General features: G+C 39.4%; 2 protein-coding genes across 10 annotated transcripts in view; one reads left to right on the forward strand and one right to left on the reverse strand.

Annotated features, from left to right (window-relative positions):
• Positions 1–2,935: 2,935 nt before the first annotated feature.
• SRP14 (signal recognition particle 14) lies at positions 2,936–7,587 on the forward strand. Its single transcript, XM_080619326.1, has 5 exons — positions 2,936–3,335; positions 3,806–3,878; positions 4,591–4,703; positions 5,765–5,797; positions 6,137–7,587. Exons 1-5 carry the CDS (start codon positions 3,312–3,314, stop codon positions 6,224–6,226), a joined length of 333 nt encoding a protein of 110 aa, XP_080475452.1. The 5' UTR covers positions 2,936–3,311; the 3' UTR covers positions 6,227–7,587.
• Positions 7,588–7,971: 384 nt separating this feature from the next.
• EIF2AK4 (eukaryotic translation initiation factor 2 alpha kinase 4) overlaps positions 7,972–27,121 on the reverse strand; it is a 39,271-nt gene continuing 20,121 nt past the window's right edge. For 5 of the 9 annotated variants that reach the window (XM_080619322.1, XM_080619320.1, XM_080619321.1 and 2 more), the window contains 19 exons: positions 26,804–27,040; positions 26,131–26,206; positions 25,094–25,215; positions 24,062–24,111; positions 23,800–23,968; positions 23,200–23,316; positions 22,492–22,557; positions 20,655–20,825; positions 20,001–20,135; positions 19,735–19,842; positions 18,816–18,944; positions 17,072–17,158; positions 15,415–15,527; positions 13,768–13,826; positions 12,526–12,623; positions 11,027–11,095; positions 10,720–10,764; positions 9,467–9,591; positions 7,972–8,222 (listed from right to left, as the gene is read on the reverse strand). In XM_080619322.1, coding sequence (XP_080475448.1) covers positions 8,168–8,222; positions 9,467–9,591; positions 10,720–10,764; positions 11,027–11,095; positions 12,526–12,623; positions 13,768–13,826; positions 15,415–15,527; positions 17,072–17,158; positions 18,816–18,944; positions 19,735–19,842; positions 20,001–20,135; positions 20,655–20,825; positions 22,492–22,557; positions 23,200–23,316; positions 23,800–23,968; positions 24,062–24,111; positions 25,094–25,215; positions 26,131–26,206; positions 26,804–27,040 — 2,031 coding nt within the window. In that variant the 3' untranslated portion in view covers positions 7,972–8,167. Of the gene's footprint in view, positions 8,223–9,466; positions 9,592–10,719; positions 10,765–11,026; positions 11,096–12,525; positions 12,624–13,767; positions 13,827–15,414; positions 15,528–17,071; positions 17,159–18,815; positions 18,945–19,734; positions 19,843–20,000; positions 20,136–20,654; positions 20,826–22,491; positions 22,558–23,199; positions 23,317–23,799; positions 23,969–24,061; positions 24,112–25,093; positions 25,216–26,130; positions 26,207–26,803; positions 27,041–27,121 lie in introns of those variants that run through there. The other 4 variants (XM_080619323.1, XM_080619324.1, XR_013957017.1 and 1 more) reach the window with 4 other exon arrangements.

The raw sequence follows: 27,121 nt of genomic DNA on the forward strand, positions 1-27,121 counted from the left end.
CCTGTGAGTAGTCCATAACGAGAAGTAATCTTTTTTAGCTAATTCAAATAGATGCTTGCCAACCTCTACTAAGGTTGATTAAGAATTTAATTTACTTCTAATAATTTTATTTTTCTCCTTCCTGCCCCTCCCACCACATTTAAGAGAGGAGAAGGTTTCACCTTCTCTGTTTCTCTTCAGTACATGCTTGCTTCCAGGAAAACTTGGAAGCGCAGCAACAACCTCCTCCAGTTCTCTGCCAGATTTCCTTCAGGATTTAATGATTCAGGTGGCTTCATTTGCTAAATTTTTTGCCAAAAAAAAAAAAAAAGTAGTTCTCTACTGACACCATATAATAAAGTTGAGCAAACAGGAGGGCTGGTAGGAGACTTACTTTTATTGCCTGGCTCTAGTCACATGACAGATCAGGTTACAAAATACGAATACCCCTGCCAAATCTCAGGATCCACCAATTCCTCTTGCTACTGTTTTAATCCAACCTGTCTTGTCTTTTCCCTTTTTTTTCTTTTTTTTTTTTTTTTTTTTTTTTCTTTTTTTCCCTAGAGGGCAGGAGGTGAGGGGGAAGGCATTAGACTGGAGCAGGAGATAGAGTGACAAGCAAGTATATCATGATTGGGAGTATCCATTTAGCTCCTTCAGTGTTAGTTCAGCACTTTTTCGCCAGCTGAATAGCTTATTCCTTCTGAGTGTTGGCAGCCTTTGGCAAAAGTAAAGCAATGTCAGCATTCCCCTGTTCCATCTATTTTTTGGAAAATGAATCGTTAAAAATATTTCATTTTCACCTTGTTTGCAAGTTGTGATGAAGGCTTCTCCCTCAGTTAAATTGTGACATTCTGGCTTGAAAAACAACTTCAAGATCAGGAAGATAAGCTAACACATACATTAAAAAAAAAAAATCCTCCTTCTTCCCTGTGGAAAGAAATTCAGGAATTCAGTGGAGCCACTTCTTTCATTAGCAGTGAGACACATATATTTTCAGAAAAATGGCTGAAAAAATAACAAATTTGGAAAATGTAAACTTCATGCAACTCTCTGGAGTTCTTCACAGTAGTTTTCCTTTTGTCTCTTCTTCCAGCATGCAGCAGATCCAGAAGCTTTGGTGTTACAGGTTCCTGCAAGAGATTTACCTACTCATATAGGTAGATGCCCACTATCTTTGTACAGTCTTCGATGCCATAGCTGCACTGCTACTGATGCCTCAGCTAGGTTAAGGTGGGCACAACTATGTCCACAGCGTACCAAAGGCATGACTCAGCAACAGAAGTACCTCCTAATAGTGGGTTGAGATTTTTGTGCAAAAGCTGAAACTCCATCCCACAGGCGCTGATGCTTTTTGTTGTGTACAAGGTACAGAGAATAACTACACATCTTTCTCCACCTTCAAGAAAGAAGAGCTGTTGTGATACAGGGAAGTTATGAGATAGGTTCAAGGCAACACAAGACTCCTTGGGTGAATTCGTCAGAATTCAGATGGGAGCTGTAGTCCCTGTGTTTCAGCTACAAGACCACCTATCTTCCCTGCCTTCTAGTGACTGTGACTATCTAGTTTCCAAGGGGGAGTATGTTGCAATTGTTGTTTTTCTAGTTCCGCTCTTCTTTCACAGGTTGCCTAGGAAGATCGGCAATGCTACTGCACTGAACTCATTCAGAGCTCTCTTGAAGACACAGCCCTGCTCAGATTTCTGAGAAAACAACTCTCTAGGAGTTTGTTATGAGTGCTCCTGCAAACAGGCAGTGTTACAGGAAGCACATATCAGCAGTAACTCCTTGCATCTTCACTTGTGGACACTCACTGTAAGCTGTCCAGAGCAGGGATCGCCACTTTCAACTTCACAAAGCTTTTGGCCTGTCAATGCTTTGGATCACAGCACTAATGAACACTTAGAGAGCCCGTTTTCAGAAGACTGAAATAACACATATTCCTTGCTTCAGTTTTTATGGGATTCTTAATGCTACAAGAAACAATTAATTTTATTCTTAAGTTTTCCCTCCTCAACTGCAAGTAATTCAAGTGCAAAACCTTCAGGAGGAGAATACCATCCACAGTGAGGGAAAGGCAGGGCTGGATTTCCACATTTCCGACGACTCCAACATAACGGAGTTAATAAATAAACTGATAGATTTTGATAAACCGTGGCCGTGTTGTGATGACCTGCTCCATGGGTATTTGTTTCCTTGCTCTTCAGGCAGTTTCATTTCTGTGTGTGCAATGACAGCACCCTCTACTGCCTCTTGTTTAGCTTGCAGAAGAGCAGCAAATGATTGTAAACTGAAAAGGACTTTTGGAATGGCCAGACTGATTATGAAGGAATGTTTCATACGTGAAACAACACCCTACCATGAGAAAGGTAATGCAGGAACGTATTTCAGTTCTGTCTAGAATGCAGTCCCGAGCTCCTGAATGAGCAGTATGAGGTAATTCCTCAGGGGCTCAAGCACCTATCAGCCTGAGAGCAGTTTTCCCCTTTTATCTGTATGTAAGTTCCACTTCTGTTGGCTCCATGGAGATAAAATAAATGAGCGTTCCTACTGAGAAACCAGTTTTCCTAGCTCAAATGCTGCTTCCCTGTGTTCCCAGATCAACTAACCTGGGCCTGACAAAACCTCCCGCTTTCCACAACCTGCCCCTCAGGAGCTTTGAGTATTACAGGTGTGAAATGCCTCCTTCCTGTGCCCAGATTCCGGTTTGCTCTTAGCGGTTCCTTGTACAAATCCAGGGGTGTTCATCACCCCCGAGCCCTCACCCGGTCACCCGGCCAGGACCCTTTACACCAGCCACCTCAACACTGTGCCAGAGCTGCTTTACAACCTCCCTCCCCTACTCTTGCCCAGCCGTAGGCCCGGCCCAGCGCCCCGCCTCTCGGCAAAACACTGCCACCGCCCGCGGGTGCACCCGGCCTACTCGCCGAGCCCCGAGCTCAGGCCGGCCGGGGGAGGCAGCGAGAGGCCTGTCGGGGAGCGCAGCACCTGAGAGGGGGTGCTGAGCGCTTGGTGCCGCTCCCCACGGCTGCGAGCGCAGGAGCCGTTTGCCAGCGGAACACGCCGCGCTGTGCGTGGCATGTAACGGGAGAACGGTGTATGCTATCGGCGGTAACTGCCCGCCGGTCAGAGCAGAGCCTTGCAAAGCCATCGGCCTAGCCCGCTCCTCCTCCAGCAGAGCAAGGCGAGGCAGGGCGCGGGCGGTGTCAGCGCGCGAGGCTGACGTGTCGCTCCTCTCCGCTTGCGCGGCCCCGCCTCCTGCCGTGGCTGCGCGTGCGCCGGCGGGTGGGTGCGCGCGGGTGTGGGGTGTTTCCGGGCGGTGTCGGTGGAGGATGGTGCTGCTGGAGAGCGAGCAGGTGGGGCGGCTCTGGCCTCGCTCCTGTTGCGGGCCGAGGGAGCGAGGGAGGGAAGAAAGGAAGGAGGGGGGCTCCGTAAAGAGACTCCTCAGAGTCCCGGGGTGCGCCGGGCCCGCGCCGTGACCTCGCCCGCCCCGGCGGCGAGGGTGGGGTGTAGGCGTCGTTGTCCCTGGTACCTAGGGAGGGGGTGGTGGGGCCAGGAGCCTTTGGCCCGCGGTAGGTGGGGGGGGCGGTTAGAGCTTGCTTTCCGGGGTGAGAATCTAGGGCTGGGCTGGCCCTGGCTGGAGTCGTGGGGAAGGAGAAGCGGGAGTTCTCCCTCCCTCGGTACTTGTTTTGGGGGGGCTGGACGGGCCCGGCCTGTGCGAACGGCGCCGGCGAAGAGTTGCAGCGGCTGTTCCATGGGGGTTAGGGACGAAGAGTGAAGGCCCGTGTGGTGGTCTCCCGCCAAGGATGGGGTCTGTCTCTTGCAGTTCTTGACGGAGCTGACCAGGCTCTTCCAGAAGTGCAGGACATCGGGCAGTGTTTTCATAACGCTGAAGAAATGTAAGTTCCGGGTCTGTTACTGGGTTGATGAGGTGTGCCTCTAAATCAAACCTGGTGTGGTTAGCATGTGTTTTAAAAGGTACAGCTGTAATTCAGAGTATCTCAAAACAAGAGGACTCCTATGGACAAATCAATCATCCTAGGTGCAGTACTGATAACCTTGAAGTTAGACTGTGTTTCAAGCTGCAGGAAATATTGGGGCTTTCTAATTATTAGTAATAATTGGAAATTAACTTTAGACTTCTATGAAAGGAGAATATAGTGTTGCCTTTGTGTGTGCATGTTTCTCTGGTTTTTGGCTGGCTGGCACTACTTGAGAAATCGAGTGTCTAGGCTGTGGTTTGACATGCATTTAAAGCATACTGCTGCTGAAGCAGGGGCTTTGAGCAGCTTGGTCTAACGGAAAGTGTGCCTGCACATGGCTGGGGGTTTGGAACAGGGTAAGCTTTAAAAGGGCCCTTCCAACCCAAACCATTCTGTGATTCATTCTATGAATGATCTACGCTTTTTTTCCTGGCAGATGTAGTTTATTGAACAGATCCTTCTGGGGTTAGAGGAAAGGTTCAGTGAACAAGTTTGTGGCAATGTCAGTTCAGATGGCCTTGGATTCTAAGGTGTTTTACAGATCTCATCAGTTTTTAACATCTCACGTCAGAAGGCATCTAGTGATTTTAGTGAAATACGAATAAACATTCTCTGCCTTTCAATACAGATGATGGCCGAACAAAACCAGTACCACGCAAAGGCCATGTAGAAAGTTTTGAACCAGCAGACAATAAATGTCTTCTAAGAGCAACTGATGGAAAGAAGAAAATTAGCACAGTGGTAAGTGACAATTTTGGGTTAGAAACACCAGTAGCCCTACCTGTCCTTTATGTAATGCCCTGTATACGTGAAATTTGTCTTTACATGAATTTCATGAGAACTACCCTCTTAATTCCAGAGAAACCGTATTGTAGCTAAACACATTGCTGATGTTGGGATGCTGAAGTGTTAACGCTTACCTGAAGTCTTAAGTGTTTATGCTCAGCATTACGGATGGGACAGTAGTTCATATGCTTGTTCTGTATGCGGGACTTTGCTTCAAAATGGTACTGCAGGACAGCGAAAAGGGACTCTTTTCAGCAACCTTGGCTGTTGTGTTTTGAGTTGGTGAATCTGTTTGGAGGGAACGGTGAAACTGCTTCTAGAAACATGGGCAGGATGCAGGGCAGATATGCAGCCTGCAGTATGTAGACAGATGTGTGGCTCCAAGGAGAAGAAAGGTCCTGCACACCTACACTCAAGCCTCGGATGACAAAGAGGTAGTTTACTGTAGACCTCAGTGAAATTACTGAAGGTTCTTACAGTCCATGAAAGAACTGAATGTTACCAGACTGTGAACCAGTAGGAAAAGGATCCTTGTTTCTTGGCAACAACACATGGGCATAGGTAGACTCTTTTAAGCCTTAATCTTGCTTACCATACATTTTATGTTTTTCATAGAGCTGTTCGTATTTAACTTTAGCAGACTTTAGATCTCTGTGATGTAACTCAGGAAAAATGTTACTTTGAGAAATCTTGAGAAGATCTGGGCAATAACGTATCTTTATGGCCCTATGAGTAAATAAATCCTTCCTTAGAATATTCACGTTCTTTCCATTTGAAAACACATGGATTTAGGACGAATGGCCTCCAGAGGAATTTTATTAATGGAGTAAGAGGTGTTTTCAGTTTCCTAAATTGGTGAAGTCCCAGGGCATTTTAGTACAGCCTACTTACCACTCAGTGTGGTGAGTTGATCTAACTGCTGCTAGGCTAGTCACTTGGTGAGTGAACATGTACCGATATTTGGTTTGTAATAGAAGTCAGTGTTTTTGTGGCTAACCTCCACCATTATTTTGTAGGTGAGCTCCAAGGAAGTAAATAAATTTCAGATGGTAAGTTTTGTATGCCTTGTATCTTCATTTTCTGTAGGTGCTGGGGAGTGGTCAGTAGGAAGCACTGGCCAGCTGTGAAGGGGTTGGCCTAGTGCAGAGCTGCCATGCAGATTAACCTCAGACTACCCATCTAGCTGCATTTGTTACAAAAATAAAAATCCCGTTCTATTTCATCTGACTTTCTGCATTGATTTAGAAACAGTTTTCCCAGTGTGGGGTATAAAAGCAAGATTTCTGTCAGACAATGCAGATACCTGTCCCCATTAGCAATATGTAAAATGTTATTTCTAGTATATTGTCACTTACTTGTTCTTTTAATGGTTCCACTTCTTATTTCAGGCATATTCAAATTTGCTGAGAGCTAACATGGATGGCTTGAAGAAAAAAGACAAGAAAAGCAAAAACAAGAAGAGTAAAGCAACACAGTGATGGAAGAATGGCCTACCATCACTGTAACAGACTTGATCCTTGCTCAAAGCAAAGTCCATTTCTTTTTGAGTTACCACTTGTCTTTGGCTTTCCTTCCAGCAGGATACTGGGACATTATCAGTACTTTTGTTTAAACTGAGAGCAGAAGGTGCTTTGCAGGAGTATCTACAAGGTTATACTGAAATAGCTTTACACTCATCTGCCAACTAGTTTTGTACTTATACTGCTGTTTATTTTGTATTATACAAGTGGGCAGTGTAAAACCTGTTTAAGGGTAACATGGGGTGAAGGGAAATGTACCAGGAGCAAAGTAAGACTGGAGCAGACATCTCAGTGACAGAGGCCAGGTTTATAGGGAAAGTGGGTGCCAATATATTACCAGAAACAGTAGCTTTCCTGTTTCTGTCTTATTTTGAGGGACATGATACCCCTAAGGCAGCCAGCACAGTGCTTGAGCTCTTGCAGAGCCAGGCAGCTGTGCCTTTGCCCTGTGCTGATCCAGCTGTGCTCACCTTAGCTCAGGGTGGGCGGAGGCCAGGACTATGCATCATGTTCCCTTCCGACATGGCTTAAAAATGCTCATGTCACCTACACTTTTTTATAGCTTCATTCTGCTGTATATTTGGGGATCTAAATTTCCCCATACTTCACATCTTACAAAGTAGCTCCTTTCTATGAGCAGATGTAAAAGGTGAATACTCAATTGTTCCTATTAAACACAATGAGAAATGGATGTGGTTGTAATGACTGATGTGACTTGTCTTGATGAATTGCTAGGGATGGTACAGCTGTCTTTGCCTTTAGTACTGACTCTCCTGATGCTACTTCATGTATTGCTGCTACAACTTTTAACAGTTCTCAGAAGTTCTTGGGTTTGTCTTTGAAGTTATCTCTTCACATATTTTAATCTGTCCTCTTCAAGAAGAGAGCAGGAAAACTAAGTAGGTACTTAATGCGGTGAGCTTGCAGTGGTAAAGGAAGTCATTTGAGTTAAAGAAAGAACAGCAGTAAGATGTTTAAACAAGGTACCAGGTGGGGAGGGAGGGTAAACACCAGTGTATTTGCAGAAATTAACTTCTGCATATTCACTCTGTAAGTATTTTGTGAAATATAATGCATAGGTAACTATGGCTGCTGTAACTCATCTTTGTATTTGCTGTGCTTCATCGTTTGTGATACAGTTGCGTTACAGTTTTGCTTCAGGAAGATAATTTTAAGATTCCCATCATCACTGTGACCTTCAAACTTAATCTGGTGACCCATGTGAAGAAAGGTAGTTCAAAACTTTGGTTATGCCTCTAGCAGGTGCAGGTTTTTACTTCTCTTAAAAGGCCTAGGTTTAAGTCCATTAGGTCTGAAACAAGTTTTTCCTGTATCAGTTCTTATTTCACCTCCCTGAAAGTAGCTGCCTGATTTGAATGCAAAAGCACAGGCAGGACAAGTGTAGGCAGCCAGGCTTGTACCAACTCAAAAAGCCCACCACACAAAGCTTGCAGTATACTTCTCAAGAAGGCTCAGTAGCCAAAACCTTTTATTATATAAAACCCCTTATTCAAAAAAGTTTAAAACAGTTTGTTAGAAGATAATGCATCCTCTCTGATCCTTGAACTGAATTTCAGTGCTGCATGTTGACAGCCAGTCTGAAACTATTAAAAGAAATTTTACATTCACAGCTCATAATCTGTTTTGTGACAAGGGATGAGAATTACATGGTAATACATGTCTGTGGCTGTAGTCAGACTTGCTCCTTAATTGCCTATAAAACTTTTTATTTCCACTATGTGACATAAATTTACAATTTTATATTACACATGAAATTCAATCGGGACACATAAAAAGGCAGCAGTTGCCTGTCGTAAATTATTGCAGCTTTTTGAAACTTCTTTAGACGAAACACTGTTGTTTGTTAGTAAAAGCATCCCACCAACGATGCTTTAAGCACTAAAACAAAACCTTGTACTCATCTCGGTAACTGTACAGGATAAGTGCAGGAACCCTGCAGAGGGAAGGAAAAGAGAAAAGTTTTAAACTTTGGAACTGCAGCTTCAAAAGCTACAATACCTATGGCAAAGCTCAGCAATAAGCTAACAGCAAAGATGCAGCAGAAAAGCAAGAAGTTTTAGTTCCCTTGGATGTGGCTGCAATTTTCCCCTTCATTCTCTTTCCATTTAGCCTGCTCAGTTTTCATTCGGTGATCTGAAGGCTGACAGCTAAGCAGTACTCTGTGCAGGCATCAGATGGGAAAGGAAGACTTTGTCAGGGATTGTGTTACATTCATACCCATTAAAATTCCCCAAATTATAGAATGCTATTTGGATGTAATAACTGGGTTCTGTTGCACACAGCCTTGCAAGCTACAGGAAGAAAAAAAAGGTTTCACATGATAATTAGTTGCCTTGGTAAACATAAGCAATTTTGGTGCATCTTGAAGAAAAAGGAATCAAAATCTGTTTTTGGTCTCATTTAAAGATTAAATAGTACCTTCAAGCTGAACATGGGTTTAAGAAAATGTATTACAAATGGAACCCACAACAGGACATAAATACCCAGGTCTCACTGAACTGTACCAATACCTGCCAACAGATGGAAATTTGAGGCTTAAAACCAGACGTGGTCAGATTCTTTCAGCCTTGCCAGATTCCAACAAGGAGACTACAAGTTGAACATGAATGGTTTTATGCTTAGAAAACAGAAATGGGGTTTACTGCAGGTGTTGGGAGGGCATGCATTGTGTTTGCTTAAAGTCTGTCAGCTATGCCAGACTCCCACAGTATTCCTTCAAAGCAGGAGGAACTAAATGAATTTTGAAAGGCAAGCTGAGTCCCTCCCATGAGAAAAGAGGGTTCTTGCATAGTATATTAAATATATTTATTTATATAGTATATATAAAGAGGTATTCTTCCACAGAACAGTGTACATGACTGTATGCAATTGTTTGCTCTTCAGTTTTATGAACAAAGCAGCAAGTGAGGTAACAGTGGGAACACATTTTAGAATTTCTTGAAAAGGCTAATAAAAAAAACTTACACGTCCAAGAGTTTACATTTGACCGCAAGTGGGGATTAGATGGCCAGTAAAATTTCCCCATACTCAAGGAACTATACATGTTTTGGAAATATTTCTTTCTTCCTCAGGGAGCGGGAAAGGGGAGGACAAACTAAGAGCAGCTTATTTAAGAAAAGTCTGAAGGCAGAAATAATTGAGGTATTTTATGTACATGTAAGAGCTTAACAAATTTACCTCTTCTCCATTTTGATACTATAAATTTCATCACAAATTGCTTGTAAGTATGAACATCTCTGTTTTGGCCATCGTGACATCAGCTGTCTCACAGTAGCATCAAAAGCTTGTCGATCTCCATCAAACTAAAAATAAAATTGACAAGGATCTATGATACAGTCTTACATTCTTTTGTGAAGGAAACACTTCTCCCAATAGGATTCAGTCTTCTAACACCGTGTAATGTCAATGGTCCTTAATTAAACATGTTTCAAACAAAATTCGTATAAAGAACATGTGCATCTTGACTTTTTTAAATGTACTAAGGAACTGGTCACTAATTTCTTAACACAGGTAAGTTTAGCAATAAAAAGGTGTAAGCAATGAAAAGGGCTCCCTCAGTTTCACAATGCTGGATAGAATTGTGAGAACTGTGTTGTAAGGGTGGCCAGAAGTGAACGATGCAAGCTGTTCATGTGCCTGGTTTTGGTAAGGAAAAGGTGATAAACTATCTCCATGATTTGGATAGACTGGATAAACTAAGTATTTTGAAAATATTTTCAAACCTTGCACTGGGATCTGATGACCAGACAAACACTCCTTCAGAGGAGCAGATGAAAGGTACGAAAGCACTTCCAGGTAGGATGCCATTCTTGAGTTTGTTTTGTGGGGGTTGGGGAGGCATCCATCTCACTCTCGACCTTCTGACTTTAAAGCTACTGTTGTCATTAGAGGAAAGAAGAGAGCTTTGTCCTTGGTGGTTTTTTTCACCTCAGCAAGCAGTTTCTGAGTTGCTAAAAGGTCAGTATAATGTTTATATATCAACTTTTTATCTTGGCTTCATTAAGAGAGATTTCTGCCACTGTACTCTAAGCAACTGCCTCAGTATTTTGGGTCCTCCTTCATTAACAGCTTCAAGAGACATCTTTGTTCAAACTGCTGTTAATGTTTATTGGCTTCTGAAAATGAGCAGTAAGGATTCATTTCAGTTAACTGTTCTTGGGGAAAAAAAACCAAACCCAACAAACCAAAAACCAGAGCTTTGGCTAAGGGCTTCCTAATGCTGTCATGTGTAACTTGGGCCCTTGACAAAAGGATTTTTCTAGCCTGAGTCAAGCTCCTTGGCTAAAAACAGTTCTTACAAGTTTTAAAACCTAATTCAAACTCCTTGAGGAGAGAAACTTACAGGCGAATTTTACATTCCTCTTCATTACGAACAGAATTTATCATCTATTGTTCAATTAGAGTTTTAATGACAATATTTAATTGCTTACCTCTAATGATAAGAAGTGTAACATAGTTGCCTTTGGCAGGTCTACCTGTAAAAATATGAAGAAATCAATACTTTACAGTTGCTCTGTTACCAGTCTGCTAACTAGAGGTTAGCTATACTGAAAGGAGTCAAACTTCCGATTTCCAAAGAAGTACTCATGCTGGTAGAACTGGGAATTTACCAAGGTTTTAAGCATTTTAAGTAAGTTCTTCATGACGGATTCCATTATGGAAAGATCCAGACAGCAACTGCATCATCCAATTCAATTAAGAAATTAAAATTAATTCAGGCTTCTGCCAAATACTTACTGCTAAAATCTCAATCTCACTTGTTTTCTGTTGCAGGCTAGAAATGAACGTCTGAAGTCTTGTTTGCACCTGGCAACAAAAGATGGGCAAAAGTAAAATACACTGCTTCTGTAACAGAGGTGGGGAACACTTATTTTAACAGAAGAGGCTGCTTCTAACAAGATACAGAACTACATCATATTTAAGCTAAAATTCACATTGAATACAATTTTCAGTAACAGTTTCACCATAATCCTTGATGAGTAGACAGGAAGGAGACTGGGGCTGAGCCACTCCTGCAGCAATGGTAAACACTTGATAATACTGGTACTAAATACTTGGTAATACTGTACTAAAGTAGACAGAACTGCACGTTACAATGTGTATTCTCACATATGTAGTAAAAACTTCCCTTCTGTTTCTGGGCGTTAAATAACTTTTCAGAGGAACATGAGAACCTGTGACTGGATACAGTGAATCATATCTAGTTGAAGGGTAACTCATTTGAAAGCCAAACCAAGGTACCTTGCAACACTTTTTTCAGAGCAAGCAATACTGCAAAGGTAGTACTTTACAGATGCAGTTGCAGCCTTGCACTGTATTGTCTTTTGTACCTTGGAAAGATGCTTTTATGTATTAAAACCCTGAAAACAGCAAGTCTGTTTAGCTCAAAGCTCAGAGAGTAACATCCACTTCTTTATTTGGGTTCTGAGAACTATCTATAAGGGAGGATTTCTGTTGCACACCCACATTTGGGCTGAAAGGGTGACAAGATTACAGTTATGTTTTACCATGTACTCTAAATATCTTGAAGCCAATAGCCATGAATGACTAACTCTTGACATTTGTTTCTAGTATTATTTAATCTTTTCTACATTATCACAATATTACATATTAGGCAGGGTTGTTTGCTTGAATCTGCTATTTTTTTTGACCTTTAGTTTGAGACAGCATAATGAAATACATAAGTATCTGTTACATACATATTACAAATTAACAGCATGTTGAACTTGTACCTTCAACATGTTCCAGCAATTACTGAATAAAAAATTCCAGAAAAATGGTTCCCACTAAGATTTCTAGTATGTATGTACAATGATGGCTGTGCAACCATGTCACAGCTAATCCCCAAGACCCAGATTGTTATAAAAAGGTGGCCTTTGCTTTCAACACTTTGTGTTGTTCATAGTCTATTTTATAGAATCATAGAATTGCTAGGGTTGGAAAGGACCTTAAGATCATCTAGTTCCAACCCCCTTGCAGGGACACCTCACACCTCCATGTCACCCAAGGCTCTGTCCAACCTGGCCTTGAACACTGCCAGGGATGAAGCACTGACAACTTCCCTGGGCAACCCATTCCAGTGCCCCACCACCCTTACAGTAAAGACCTTCCTCCTTTATATTTATGAATAAAGAACAGGATGTATATCTGTAAGGTAGGTGATAGTGAAAATATGAATTCTACCATTCCTTAACTTTTAAGGATCCCCTCTTAATACTTATTTAATGTATGTGTACCTGAATTTCTTGACGACGCCTGGCACTGGCAGATAATTTTTCAGGAGCTATAACGCTAACATTAGGCACCGCAAGAGTTCCATGTGATTCAAATACACCTAAAATGCAAACATATATTTTTAGATTACATTCCTTCCCTACACAAGAAGTAGCAAGAAACAGAAAATTCACTAATATTAATAAACTAAGACCTGTATAGTAAAGGGTTCAAAAAGCTGCTAAAAACCCCTAAAGCGAGTCGAGTAGACAGAACAGCGAAACATGTGCATGTGCATTTTCAGATGCTCACTTATGACTTTGAAGGACTGGTTGGTAAGACCAAGAAATGTAATATTTTGTATCAGTGTTCCCTGAAACTAATAAATGGTTCCAAATGGCTTGCAGAATTTTACACAGGAATGTAGCATACCTAATACCAAAAAAAGAAAAACTATTACAAGAATAAGGCAACTATTTAATGCTTAGTCCCAAAGCAGAGTCAGTGATAAAACAAAATACCAAAACTCAGCCCCCAGTTCACCCAAATAACAAGAATAAAAATTTGAAATGGCTTATTTCAAAATCCAAATTGCCACTTCTGATAATCACACACACACACACACAGAAGAATAATAAAGTTAAGCATGGCCACTTCTTTCTCTCCCTGTTATGCAATGGGGGGGAGGTGTTTCTTTAAAAATAACAACCACCACCACCACACACTGTATCAGTACTTCATAAAATAATTATCAAAAATGTCAAACTTTATCCACACAATGAATGCTTCATATTATTCTTTATATACAAATTTATAGTATCAGACTAAGGAGTGCAAATCTGTAGCTAGAAATGTAAAGGCATTTTCATTTGAAGAAAAAAAAGTAGAACAGCAGGTCAACATGGGCACTGTAACAATCACAGGTCATGCCATTTTTCATCAAGATGATGTTTAGTTTCCCCTCAGCTAGGAAATGTTCATGGGTTTTGGCTTTTCACCCCTCCTGAATCACTACATCAATGAGTGCTTATGTGGAGAATATTCTGTATATTGCTCTGAGCACTTTGTTTAGAGAAAATTTCACATTTAGATCACTTGGAACAACATTTGAGACTAGGAAGAAGTGTCTCTAACCAGAAGCAGTGCTGGGAAACATTCTCATGCTCTGACTATGGTAATATTTCTGAATTTTATGTTCTAGCAGTATTTTCTTGTAAAACAATATTTAATCAGAAACAGTTTGTATGTTCTTAGAAACTAAGTACCTGAGATATTAGTAAATGATCCCTTCTGATTTGGTGCTGAGAGATTATCTGAGGTTTCTCTAAAAATAAACAAACAGCAGTTAGGGAAACAGATTTACAATAATGAAGAAACACTGTAATAAGAAATGGTTTCACATTATTATACAAACATACTTATTTCAATCTAACAAATAAAAAAATCTATGGATATGGCCCATATTCTCCAAAATAAATTCTATTCTGGAACAGACAGGAAATAGCAAAAAAATTACATTGCAAAATCTGATCTAGAAGCAATCTCTGTGATTCCTACAGACGCAAAAAACATGTTCTCATCATGCAGGAGTGATTTAGATCCTAATAAGAGAATATATTTTAAGAATAGTCCCTCTAAATTATTAATTTAATCTACAACTCTTTACAGGTTTCTGTGAGATAATATTAAAAGTATTGAACTAATATTTATGTTTAAGATCACACATATTCAAAGAAGCTTTCAATGTTTTGGATCTCTTTACTTTGCACATTCAGGATTCATTAACAAAGAAATTTACCAGTGCTATCAGAATCACAGTTATTGCATTTCTCTGTTTAGTATTACCAAACATGGGATCTTCTATATTCTGTTCTCAGGATCTAGAAATAAGGTAAATTTTAGAATTATTTTCTTTCACAGCTTCTAACAGATCTTGTAGATCTGTCACAAAACACATGAGACTTGGGTAAGTTGCAAAGTTAAATGGCAAGACTGGCTGAAGCCAGAAAAATGAGAATGAAGACGTGGATAGGAGGGGTAGCAGGAGACATCAACCACCTGCAGAAACTACGGCTCAAGCTGGGCATTTCCCAGCTGAACTATTTCCTTTATTGTTAAGTCTATTCAGAAATACTACACGTGTCAAATGTGTTAAGCTTTCGAATTCTAGTTTGTGTGACTAACCATATCTGTTCCTGCTGCCAGTATGCCCCGACACATAGATTTACACACATATAAATACATATAGATGTAAATATATATAGATGTGTGCAGAATTATATATTTACAAAAGGAGATGTGTGAATAACAGCTATACTGCTTATGCACACAGGTGTGAGTGTAGCCTCTCCTGTGATTTCTGTACTAACTTCTACTGGCGACAAAAAATAGCAATGTCAACAAAGATAGGATGATGGGGTGTTGCTGTGTACCCCGAGTCTTTGCTAGATGTTACTTTCATTTGCTCCCGCTACGGTGTACAAGTGTCCTACACCTTCATTTTTACCATATCAACACTGCCTCAGAATGAAAGGGATTTGATGCTGTAAGTCTTTGATTACACAGTACATGTAATGGGACTTCTGGTCAGTAACAGGTACTTGCTGGCAGTCCTGCATACAGACAATGCTAGTGTTCTGGTAGCATCTGAGCTGGATAACTGCATGGCCTTTTACTTTGTGGAGCACTATGAATGTCTGAATGTAACAACAGCTACGGAAATCACTCTCTTTCTTAATCTCAATAGAATTCTATAACCAAGCCTTTGCTGTCTTTTCCCCTCAAAAGAAATTCAGCAAAGCTCTTAATCAAATAAAATCAAGATTTAACTGAGCACATCTTAAAATTATTTCACTAAAACACACATTCACTTCTGATTTTGACTATTCACATTGACATTTTATGTTACTTACCTACTACATCTTTCATCACAGTTTTTAGTTTTCAGTTTCTGCATCAGGTGATCTAGTAAGTCAGATTCTAAAATCCTTTTCTCCGTCTGTCTGTCTTTCTCAAAGGATTTCACCTATGATGTAGTTCAGTGAGTCTTAAGATTGTTGATTCTTAAAATAGCATATGAATAAACTTACCAAATTTAGCCTAAACCAAACTGGACTATTCACTCATTAAGGTGAAGCAGTCAAAGGTATGAAGCTAACATCATGACCAATCAATCAGTGCCAATTAAATCTCTGATTAGATTTTCTTTTCCCCAACCAATTTCCTCTGCATTCCCAAAGCTTTAAATAGTTTTGTTACTTGTATTTAGTATGTAATAATTTTTTTAACAGAATGGTTCACAGGTGCAAATACCACATAAGTAATAGCATATTTGGTTTGGGGTTTTTTTTAGTTAAGGAATTATATTAGATAAGGCCTTTCAGTTTGCATGAGTTACAGACTCAAACATTCAAAACTTTGAGTATCTGCTCCATCTTATTCAGTAACACCACCATTTGCCTCCTTAGCACGTTCTTTGTTGGTTTTGCTTCAATAAAGCTGTACTCAAAAAACTGCTCTGTAATAGTCTCATGGAAGACATTGATATATTGCATCCTCATCATCAGAATCTACTTGTTTATACAGTTAATGCACAGTTATAATGACAACGCCAGTAGTAAGTGGAAAATATTTCTGTAATGCCCACTGACCAGGTAACACGGCCAATCAGATGCTGTCAAATGGTTACTTTTTTTCAGTCAAAGAAGGAATTTTTATTCCGAAACTAATGATCTTTTTTTTTAATGATCCAGAATCAATATTATTTTAAAACTTTCAACTTCTGGAAAGATTCCAAAACCACAGGCTGCAGAGCACAGAAAGTGGTAACTCACCTTGTGACACAGTCCAGACTTTCCATCTTAACCTCAACTTACAGATATGAGGAATGTGGTTCAGCTTTACCTGTCTGAACTACATGGGGCTTTATTTAGATTTATGTTTTAGCTGTCTTTGTATTTATATTTAGTAATTTTATATTTTCAGGTTGGATATAAGGAAGAAGTTCTTCCCTGTGAGGGTGGTGAGGCACTGGAACAGGTTGTCAAAGAAGTGCTAAATGCTCCATCCCTGGCAGTGTTCAAGGCTAGGTTGCACAGAGTCTTTGGCAACATGGTCTATGGTGAGGCGCCCCTGCTCATGGCAGAGGGGCTGGAACTAGATTATCTTGAGGTCCTTTCCAACCCTAACTATTCTGTCATTCTGTATTTGTTTTGTATCATGGAAAGCTGGAACTGGAAACATCATTGAGCCATCTCATTATTTTTGTAGTTTCAAAGAGATCAGAGACAACAGAAACCTTTTTCCACATAAAACACCAATGACTCAAAGTCAGCATGTTTGCATCCATTTTTGGACTTTCCTAGAGGAAAGGGGGTCTGTAAATAACAGTGTTATGGAGGGATAAAAAGCTTCAGAAAAACTTTCCACTACTTAGCAAGTGAAACTGTATTTACCGAATTTCATCTACTTAGATACTTTAGTGAAAATAATAATGATCTTAAAAAAAAGAAATGTAGAACAGATTATAAATCTGTAACACCATCAAGCATCCTCTGGTCCCACACTCACCTTCACATGACTTCCTTCTTTATCTGACACAAGGGCCACATACATAATCCCAGAGCACCTGCAATATTCCTGCAGTTCTTCCTGGGACTGAAATGGAAACAGGGGAAGGGGAATGGGACCGAAATTTGACAGATTATGAAATTATCACTTAAGCAATAAACGTAAGTCGTCTGTCCTTCATTAAAACAACTTTATATGCAGCAGCTACACTGATTATGTAAGGTTCTAAGAGAAGAAAGCTTTATTAACAAGTCCAAGAGCTGAAACTTCATTACGCATATATTTATACACCTAATGCTCCTTGAAAGTTGAAATCTGTTTAAGTCTACACTAGACAAAGAGAATGTCTAAGCCTTCCAGTCCTAATTCCCACATGGAAGGGCTAGCTGGATCTAGAAGCAAAGAGTTTACAGATAACCGTAAAAAAGTTCAACGTAACATCAATCCAACAGCCACCACTCCACTTCTCTGCAACTTTCAGTAATATCTCAGTCCTGCATGACTGGTACTGTGTCATGAAAGCTGACTCCAGCCGTAAGCCTGAGGCTGCCTTACATCACTATCAGTGTTGAGAATGATGTAAGTCAGCTTTACTGAAGGGCTTGCTATGCTGACTTAGGAGTGGGCTGCAAGACAGCATTAGACAGAGACAAGAACTACTCAAAATCTTCATTACTTTTAAGAACTGCAAGAAGGAGAAAGCCCAGGGTGATCACAGAAAAAGCATTATGATCTGGATTTTTTTAGTTCTGAGGGACTGAAGCCATTGGAAATGTTATGGTGAAAGATTACAAAAAAATCAGGCAATTAAGTGAGTGAGCTCAAAACTGTCTGCTCTGCAGCACATGAATCAGAATGGACAACTGCACAGCATTTCTTCTGTTAGTCACCAACTGGCGTAATTAAAGGTGACCCAGACTCATAATCCTCATAATCCTAAAGGTGACCCCAGACTCATAAACTTCCACTACTATTGAAAGGGACTTCCTCATTGCCATGGAGCTCCCTACTCCAGTGAGGCAGTAGGAGATAAAGCTCTGTTTGGTTTCAGCTGCAGACAAAAGAAGCATAACTCAGCTTGCCACTTTCTCTCTTCTCTTACCACATGTCTCTCCAGGAACAACATGGGTACCCCACAATGTATCTAGTAGCTGAGTTTAGTAAACTGTTTTTCTAAGAGTAGAATGGTGTTAATATTCCCCCTGTACCTACTAGTCTTCAGCCATGTGGATAGATTTAAAAGTCAATGCTACCGTTCTGTTCTAGACATGCCCTTTATTAAGGATTAACTCAGGGATTCTACTTGCAGCCCTCACTGAAAGGAAAATTCACCACCTTCACTCGTACAAGTATGCTTCTGCTTTGAAGCATATCCACTTCACTTAATTTGAGCTACAGTAATTTTGAATTCATTATGCAACTTTTCCCCCTTCGATTTCAATGGGCCTTGGACTCTGCTCTCAGTGCATAATTAGGGAAGCTCACTTAATTTATTCCTGCTTAGAGGAGTGCATAAAGATAATCCATCACACTTCTAGGTACTCTGGAATGTACAGAGGAAGAATGCTGCAAGCCCAGTGAATCTTACAATTATTGCATCTGAACAGCATGCTACATGCTCAATTTTATGAGTCGGTAACTCATAAAAAAAACAACTAGAAAAAATTGAAAAAGGGCAGTCTCAGGCTGCACTAATCTTAAAGAAATCAACAACATAATTAACACAGAGAGATAGAAATTCTACCTGGGACCAGTCATACATTATTTCAGCTGGAATTCCTACAGTCCAGAGTTTCTGAACAATATTGATAGCTCTACCCATGGACATCTGACCAACACTTACAACCAGCAGGTCACATGAGCTGACAGAAACCTGAAGGGAAAGTAAAAACAAGAGGGACAATTATTAGCCACAAGACCTCCTTTTCCCCCTTGATAAGGCAGTGAAAGTAACAGGATAAATACGCTAATGCTTTTCAAAATCCATCAGGCTGAAAAAACAGGTTAGATCCATCTCTTCTTACAGCCACAATCTACCCGGGCATGTTTGAAAGTCACTGAAGCTTGCTCTTTGATAAAAAGCATGTGCACAGCCCCAGCTTGCAAAGTATCCTAGCCTATTCTGTTCTTCCCTTCCTATTCTGCTTAGCAATGTTAATTTATTCTTATAAAGAGAAGTTTGTAAAATGCACATTCCACAATCAAGAGAAACTGTGTGACACTGTACAAAGTAGTCCATTTTCTTAAGTTTCGTTCCATCTCCACCTTCTATACTTTTATAAGGGCAGAAATGGTAGGGGCAAAGTAACACTTATTAGCTACTACAGTTGTACTCTTCTATCTGAAACAATCTACAGGCTGAGGAAGATGTCTCATTTAAATTTTAAAAAAAGCGGTGTAAGTCTGAAGATCCTCTTCTCTTTCCCAAATTCTTACTAAATAATATATTATTATTCATTAATAAACTAAATAATTATCTGCAGAGAAACACAGAAGAAAACAGGTAATCTTGATATTTGCTGTCTATTTTAGTATGGTGTTATTTTGGGACACAGCTGAACATCTTCTTTTTTACCCATCTGTGGCTACAATTAGGTTAGTAAACTGTCAGGAGTAAACAAACAAACAAAGCCCCTATATCCCGCCCCCCTCCAAAGACTTACAGAATCCTCCACACCGGAAACAGCAGCAGTTATTTTATCTATAGCTATGCTGACTCCAACAGCTGAAGGAACAGGTCCTACCGTCTGTGGCCCTCTAAATTGTGGAATCTCAAAATAAGGCAAAAACAAAATGGAAGACCCGAATAATTATCTCTGCAAAATGTCAAAAAGGTGTTTCATTTTTTTCATGGTTAAAATAAAGAAATAAATAGATAGATAGAAATTAATATGGTTTAAATAAATAAATAAATAAAATGAGTACATACCAGATGATCATACCTGCCCCCTGCAGCAAGAATTTCAGGCACAGTTCTTTGTCTTCTTTTGATGTAGGCTATAAACTGGAAGATAATTCCATTGTGCTGCTGTATTTTGTAAACAAGTCCCAGATTTATAGAAACCTGTAAAATAAAAATGAGTACGTATAGAAGACCTTTACCAGTATTATAATTAGTATAATCGATTTCCTGTTAACAGCAAGGATTGAAAACACTGTTCACATAAGGAAATCATGTTTTAATCTTAAAGCATCCCAAGAGACCTATATCACAAAACCCAAAGAGCAAGCCTCAAGGAAGGTGGAGGTGGGGAGGCCTTTAGTAGTCAACAGCTTTCTCTATTTTTAAAATATTTAGTTTGTTTCAAAATTTAAAAATTCCTTTACACTCTAAGTGATGTCTTCAATCTTGGTTGGGGAATTAAAAAATAGTAGTCAGTATGTCATTAGACAGAAATTAAACCAGAGACTTCTGACTGGAAGAGGTCTTAAAAGGAATCAGTGCCAGTATTATTACTTGCCATCAAAAGACATTTCGATGTGGTTTTTCTATTCTAAAATATGACTACTTTTGTTTCCTGGCAAATTACAAAGCCCAGCAGCCTATAAAGTCATTAATTTATTAGCAGAGTATTTTACAAACCTGAAGCTTTATTCCAAGTTGCTTTAACAGACCGATGACTTCCTCTAAATCCTTCATGCCATGCTTCAGCAGCTGAGTAACACCTGGTTTTTGTTTTATCATTGTGTTTAAAAATGGAAATACATTACTTGCTTCTCCCTTCTGCTCAATAAATCTGTACAGTCGAGAAAGCTAAAAGCAAAAACCAAAGAAAAAAATATAGGTAGCACTCACAACAGATCACATCTAAAAAAACCCTAAAAGTATTTGACTTGGTGTGAATAAAGTATCTGCCTTTTTTGTTTGTTTAGCCTAGCAGCCTGTTTTCACCTAGTGAGTTGAGGAAAAGAATGGACAGGCACAAGACTCCTCAGGGTGTCCAGAAGTTAACCTCAACTCCTTATGTACATTCATCAACATTTGCAGACCTTTTTTTTCTCAAGTTTCTCTCAGTTTGTTTTACCAAATACCACTGCAAAATATTCTGGTTATCCTTCAATTGCTTCCAAAGTCAAAAGAATACTTTTAAAAGCAGAAGGAAACTTGGAGAGTTGCAATACATCCTTGTCTCCAAATTGGAGAGACATCAATTTGATAGGTGGACCACTTGGTGCATAAAGAACTGGCTGGATGGCCACATGCAAAGAGTTGTGGTCAATGGCTCAATGTCCAGCTGGAGACCAGTAACGAGTGGTGTCCCTCAGGGGTCAGTTTTGGGACCGGTCTTGTTCAACATCTTTGTCAGTGACATGGACAGTGGGATTGAGTGCGCCCTCAGCAAGTTTGCCGATGACACCAAGCTGTGTGGTTCGGTTGATAACACTGGAGGGAGGGAATGCCATCCATAGGGACCTTGACACGCTTGTGAGGTGGGCTGATGACAACCTTATGAAGTTTAACCATGCCAAGTGCAAGGTCCTACACCTGGGTGGGAGCAATCCCAGGCACAGCTACAGGTTGGGCAGAAAAGAGATTCAGAGCAGCCCTGCGGAGAAGGACTTGGGGGTGTTGGTTGATGAGAAAATGAACATGAGCCAGCAGTGTGTGCTCACAGCCCAGAAAGCCAACTACACCCTGGGCCGCATCAAAAGGAGCGTGACCAGCAGGTCAAAGGAGGTGATCCTGCCCCTCTACTCTGCTCTCGTGAGACCCCTCTTGGAGTATTGTGTGCAGTTCTGGTGTCCTCAACATAAACAGGACATGGAACTGTTGGAACAAGTCCACAGGAGGGCCACGAGGAGGATGATCAGGGGACTGGAGCACCTCCCATATGAAGATAGGCTGAGAAAGCTGGGGCTATTCAGACTGGAGAAGAGAAGGCTGCATGGAGACCTCATAGCAGCCTTCCAGTATCTGAAGTGGGGCTATAGGGATGATAGGGATGAATTCTTCATTAGAGACTGTAGTGACAGGACAAGGGGTAACGGGTTCAAACTTTAACAGGGAAAGTTTAGATTGGACATAAGGAAAAAACTCTTTACTGTAAGGGTGGTGAGGCACTGGAACAAGTTGCTGAAGGAAGTTGTCAATGCTCCATCCCTGGTGGTGTTCAAGGCCAGGTTGGATGAGGCCTTGGGTGACATGGTTTAGTGTGAGGTGTCCCTGCCCATGGCAGGGGGGTTGGAACTTGATGATCTTAAGGTCCTTTCCAACCCTAACTATTCTATGATTCTAATACCAACTTTCAGAAAGAAGACAGAACAAAATCAGACCCATTTCCAATTAGACTGATCTATTTTGAATAACAGATGTAACCATTTATTTTACTTACTCTGGCTGATTAATCTGTAATATAAATAAAATATTACTGACTTATGGCAAGTTACAGAGAAATTATCATTGAATTAAAATTACTTACACTATTTGATGTGAGAGAAAGATTACAGAATTTGGCTTCTACTTCTCTTTTAGTTAGCTTTTCAGTCTACAAAAGAAAGATTCAAACACGTTCAGCAACTGAGTTACCAAAAAATTACTATTGCTGAGAAAAATTAAACCACAACTTTCCAATGCTTTTAATTAAATGTTGCACTTACAAACTGCAATAATACTGTAAAAGAACAAAACCAATAAATAGCATATTTTCCACCAATCCTGTAGTGAAGTCTTAGTCAGCTGCATTTCAAGAAGCAACAAAAAGCATACCAATACCAACTTAAGCTGTGCTTATGCAGATGTGCATTTTGTTGGTATTTAAACATTACCTCAATTATTCAAATGGATTTAATCTATTTTCTCTGCTTATACGGTAGGAAAGACCAACATGATATTAAGATACATTTTAAAGTTTTTACTGAATTGCCTACCAGTTCTTAATTACACAGGTGAACAATTATCTCATAAATACACATTTAAAAATCTTAAAACATCTTAAAACATCCCAGAAGTAACACAAAAGGAATTAATCTAAGTTTACAGCCCAAAGATAGTTGGGCTTTTTATATACCATCAAGATACTCCTGGTTATGCTGGCAATGGGCTGTTACTCATTTTCAGAGACAACTCCACAAAATAAGATACTCTACAGTGATGATTACAGAAATTAGATCAATAATTAATCACTTACCACAGCATCATACAGAATGACGTAGACTTGATTGAGTTTATCCTCTGGTATCCCACAGTGCAAAAGTATAGCTTTCAGTAAGGCAGTGTGGTTCAAGTAAATACTGTAATTTCTTTCCTAGCAAAGGGTAAACAAAAAAGAAGAAAGAAAAAGTTTTACTTGCATTCCATTTGCTTAATAATAATAGTAACATTAACAATAATAATAATAATTTCTAAAGATTCAATAATAGCTCAAAACTCACTTCAGACCTCTCCTTCCACCACCTTGCCTCCCATCTGTAACTAAAGACTGACAAGGCTTGTCCCATTCTACAATAATCACCCACCTGACATTAGAAATATGTTACTTCAGTGGCACTGTAAATATTCAATTAATATTTCCTTTGCACACAAACCTATGCTTCATTTTCAGTTTATCTATGAAACGTATTTTTTATTTAAATCACAGTGTTCTATAATTGACTAATGATAAAATGCAAAAACAGCTCTGTAGCTAAGGTTAAAGGAACTATTCTTTTTAAAGACATTAGACTAAATATTTAGTTAGATTAATATTTTAAGATGGAAAAAGAACAAAATGCATGATTAGAGAATCTACCTGTAGCACTGAAAACTCTTGAATGATTTCTGAAATGACATAAATTGTTTCTGCTATAGGCAAAAAGCTATTTCCAGTAGAAGTTACGATGTCAAATGCACATTCTAGGAGTTCTTTAGGATGACATCGGTCTAACTTCCGAGGTCTGAAAACTCGCTCTATACAGTATCTAAAGGAAACATTGAAGAAAGAATCAGCATCTTCAGAGGTCACTGTCATAAAGCACAGCACTTGTGCAAAACGTTATCTCTACGTCCCTTACCTTTTCAAGTTTGATATGTTATTTCTAGCTACAAATCTTGCAAAAGGAATCTGAAAAACAAAATATATATAAATTATTGTAACAAGACATTCTGACTAGGCTCTGGAGATTAATTACTACCATGCAGTAACACTTGTACTCTCACATCTGTAAGTGCCTTAAATATTTGTCATAGCCAAGTAATATTAATCATCCTTGCTCCAAGTTTTAAATAACAACATTTCCCCCCCGCCAAGTTCCTAGAAGAGCTTGGAGAGGAACACAAGGACATTTCTTGATTATCAACTATGAGCATACTAAAATGTAAAAGCAGATTATTTTGCTGCTTACATAAAAGGAGTATTTTTTAATAAATCTTTGGTTGACACATTTTCTAAACAAGTAATTCCTACAGAAAAATCGATTTTGTGGATCCCACACAAATCCTTAATTAAGAATCATATTGTATAGCTTGATGTTACAAACGCAAAGGAAGGATGAGTCAAACTGACCTTACGTTAGTGAAATGGATTATAAAAAGTCATGTTCTTTAACTGTCACTAGTAAACGAAAACCACAAAACATTTAGGTATTAAATGCAAGGTAATTAATGAGGCCACCATTACACATAATTTGGTATGACTGAGAGAGGAATCCCAGACTGAACTACTCAAACAGCAGCTCCTCCCAAGAGTAGACTGATCCTTGACAACATCTGTTTGAGAAACACAAAACTGGACAGACTGTTACTCACATTCTCTATAAATAAGAAAGGGATGCAAATACTAGAATTTTCACTGGTCACTGTAAAAGTCTTGTCTCTTACGTTTGGAAGAAAAAACTCCAACAAACAAACCACAAAAACTCCACAAACCACCAGTGACATCGATTACACTTATAATATGGCATTATTTTTACCTGTAAGACATACTTCTTCTGACTGCTGAAGCAGTGTAAGCTTAAACCAGATTTGCCACTGGTGAATCAAAGGTATCTACAAACATCACAGGACTCTTCAAACCCAGCTTTGCCTGCAGAGAGGAAACTACTTACCCTGAGGTCATACGGAAGCATTACCAGCATCCCACTGTGATCCATGAAATAGGAAGCTTCATTATGTTCGTATAGTTTTTTATTTCTGGGCATTAGCAGTGGAGTATGCAGCTTGATGGCTCCTGCACAAAACCAGTAAAATACTATTACCTAGCATTTCAGAAGTAACATCTGCTTTATACAACAAGCTCACAAACAATCTTGCAGACCATGATAATCTCAACCAATGCCTTTAAAAAATTACATTAAGTGTCCTTAATAGACTTTCCTCTTCCACTCTTTAAACAATGCCATCAAACAGATGTTCCATCTTGCATGCTTCTTGGGCTCAGCAGACACCTCACAGAGAAACAGAGAACTGCCAGTTCCATAGCCCCAGCAGAATCCTCACTTTGCCTCCCTCTTTGAACTCCAACTTTCACAAAAGCATGCATATGAAACAGATGAGAAACTCTACAGATACCACTAGTACTGTTTTGATCTAGAGGCACTTCTATACAGAACAAATATTGTTCAGACATATTGCATCCTGTGTCTCAAAAATGTACTAAAAGTGTTTATGGCTCACTTTAAATTATTTAATACCTCTTTTTCTGGCTATATTTTGCAACCACCTATCTGTATGAATCCAATCTTCATTGAAACCTAATTATTAACAATAAAGTCACTAATCTCTGAAAAATACTTTCCTGTTTTAAATTCTCTACTGATTGTCAAATGGCTATTTTGTTATGAAAGCTTTACTCAGTTCTTCAATTAGATGTCAACATAAACTTTTAATCGGGGGGAAAAAAGAACCCCAAATACAAGAAAGTGCTTGCAGACAGCAATACAACCTAACAGAAAAAATAAAATATATCCCACCCCCCAGTTTTTTTCCAGAAAAATGAAAACATTTCATACTCTAAAGTGCTGACAAACATGTTTCAAAGTCTGTGAAGCTTCTGACTCTGTGAAAGCAGTAAAACCATTCTGTTCTCTTAAATCCATTCAATTATAAAAAATTTTAAATGAACAACTCTGGTGAACACACCCACCGTGTCTTTTAAATATCCGGCTGACAATCTCACATACATGCTGCTGTATCTTGGCTGCCCAAACAGAAAAACTACCCTGAAACCATCACAAATAAAAAGTACATATATAATTTATACGCCATGAACACCGCAGGTAATACAGGCAATTATTCCATGTAATATAGGCAATAAGCATTCTGCTATCTCATCCCACTGTAATAAAAAATAACTAGAGCTATAAAAAGCAGTATTGTGCTATATTACCTTGCATTTCTTCAGATTTAGAAATGTTTAAAAGTTGAGAAACCAAGAAGGATTACTTTGATTGCCATGATTAGGGAAGAAAACAGTCAGAGGCAACGCATTCTGTTGGCAATCAGATACAAGTAGCATCAGTATGATAGAAATTCAGAGTAAAGAAAGTAATCATCTGGACATAAGATTAAAGCTTTAGCTGCTATAATTAAACATTGCTTGTTTCTTCCATGAAGAATGAATGTAAGGTTTAAATGGGAAGTGGTTATTCAAGCTCACATAGTACAGATTATAGCTTTAAATGGGAACTAACGTGAAGGTTGATTTCAAGAGAGAACGCAATTCTTTCAAACATGTTAGAGTCTACCCATATAAACTTTTTTTTTAATCCAACACAGGAAAAACTGAAACAACATGCATCCCATAAACACCTACAAACCTTCAACATATCACTGTCATAGGTATAATCTATAGCTGGAGATACACGCTGTGAAAATATCTGACTCATCATAGTCCTGTAGGCCTTTCCATCCACATTAGCTAAGGTATGGTGGAGTACTTCGTGGAGTTCAGATTCTTCCATTTGTGGTGGTGGAAGATGTTCACTTTTTAACAGCTCCACAGCTGTTGGTCGTGCTGCAGGATCATGGTTCAGGAGCCATGTAATAACTGATCTCTACAAATTAAACACAAATTTTAGAGTTTAGAAAAAAACTGGACATTAGCAGTACTTACAACAAACTTCCCAGTCACCTCA

Source organism: Psittacula echo (genome assembly GCF_963264785.1).
Source record: "Psittacula echo genome assembly, chromosome: 5".
Classification (NCBI taxonomy): Eukaryota; Metazoa; Chordata; class Aves; order Psittaciformes; family Psittacidae; genus Psittacula; species Psittacula echo.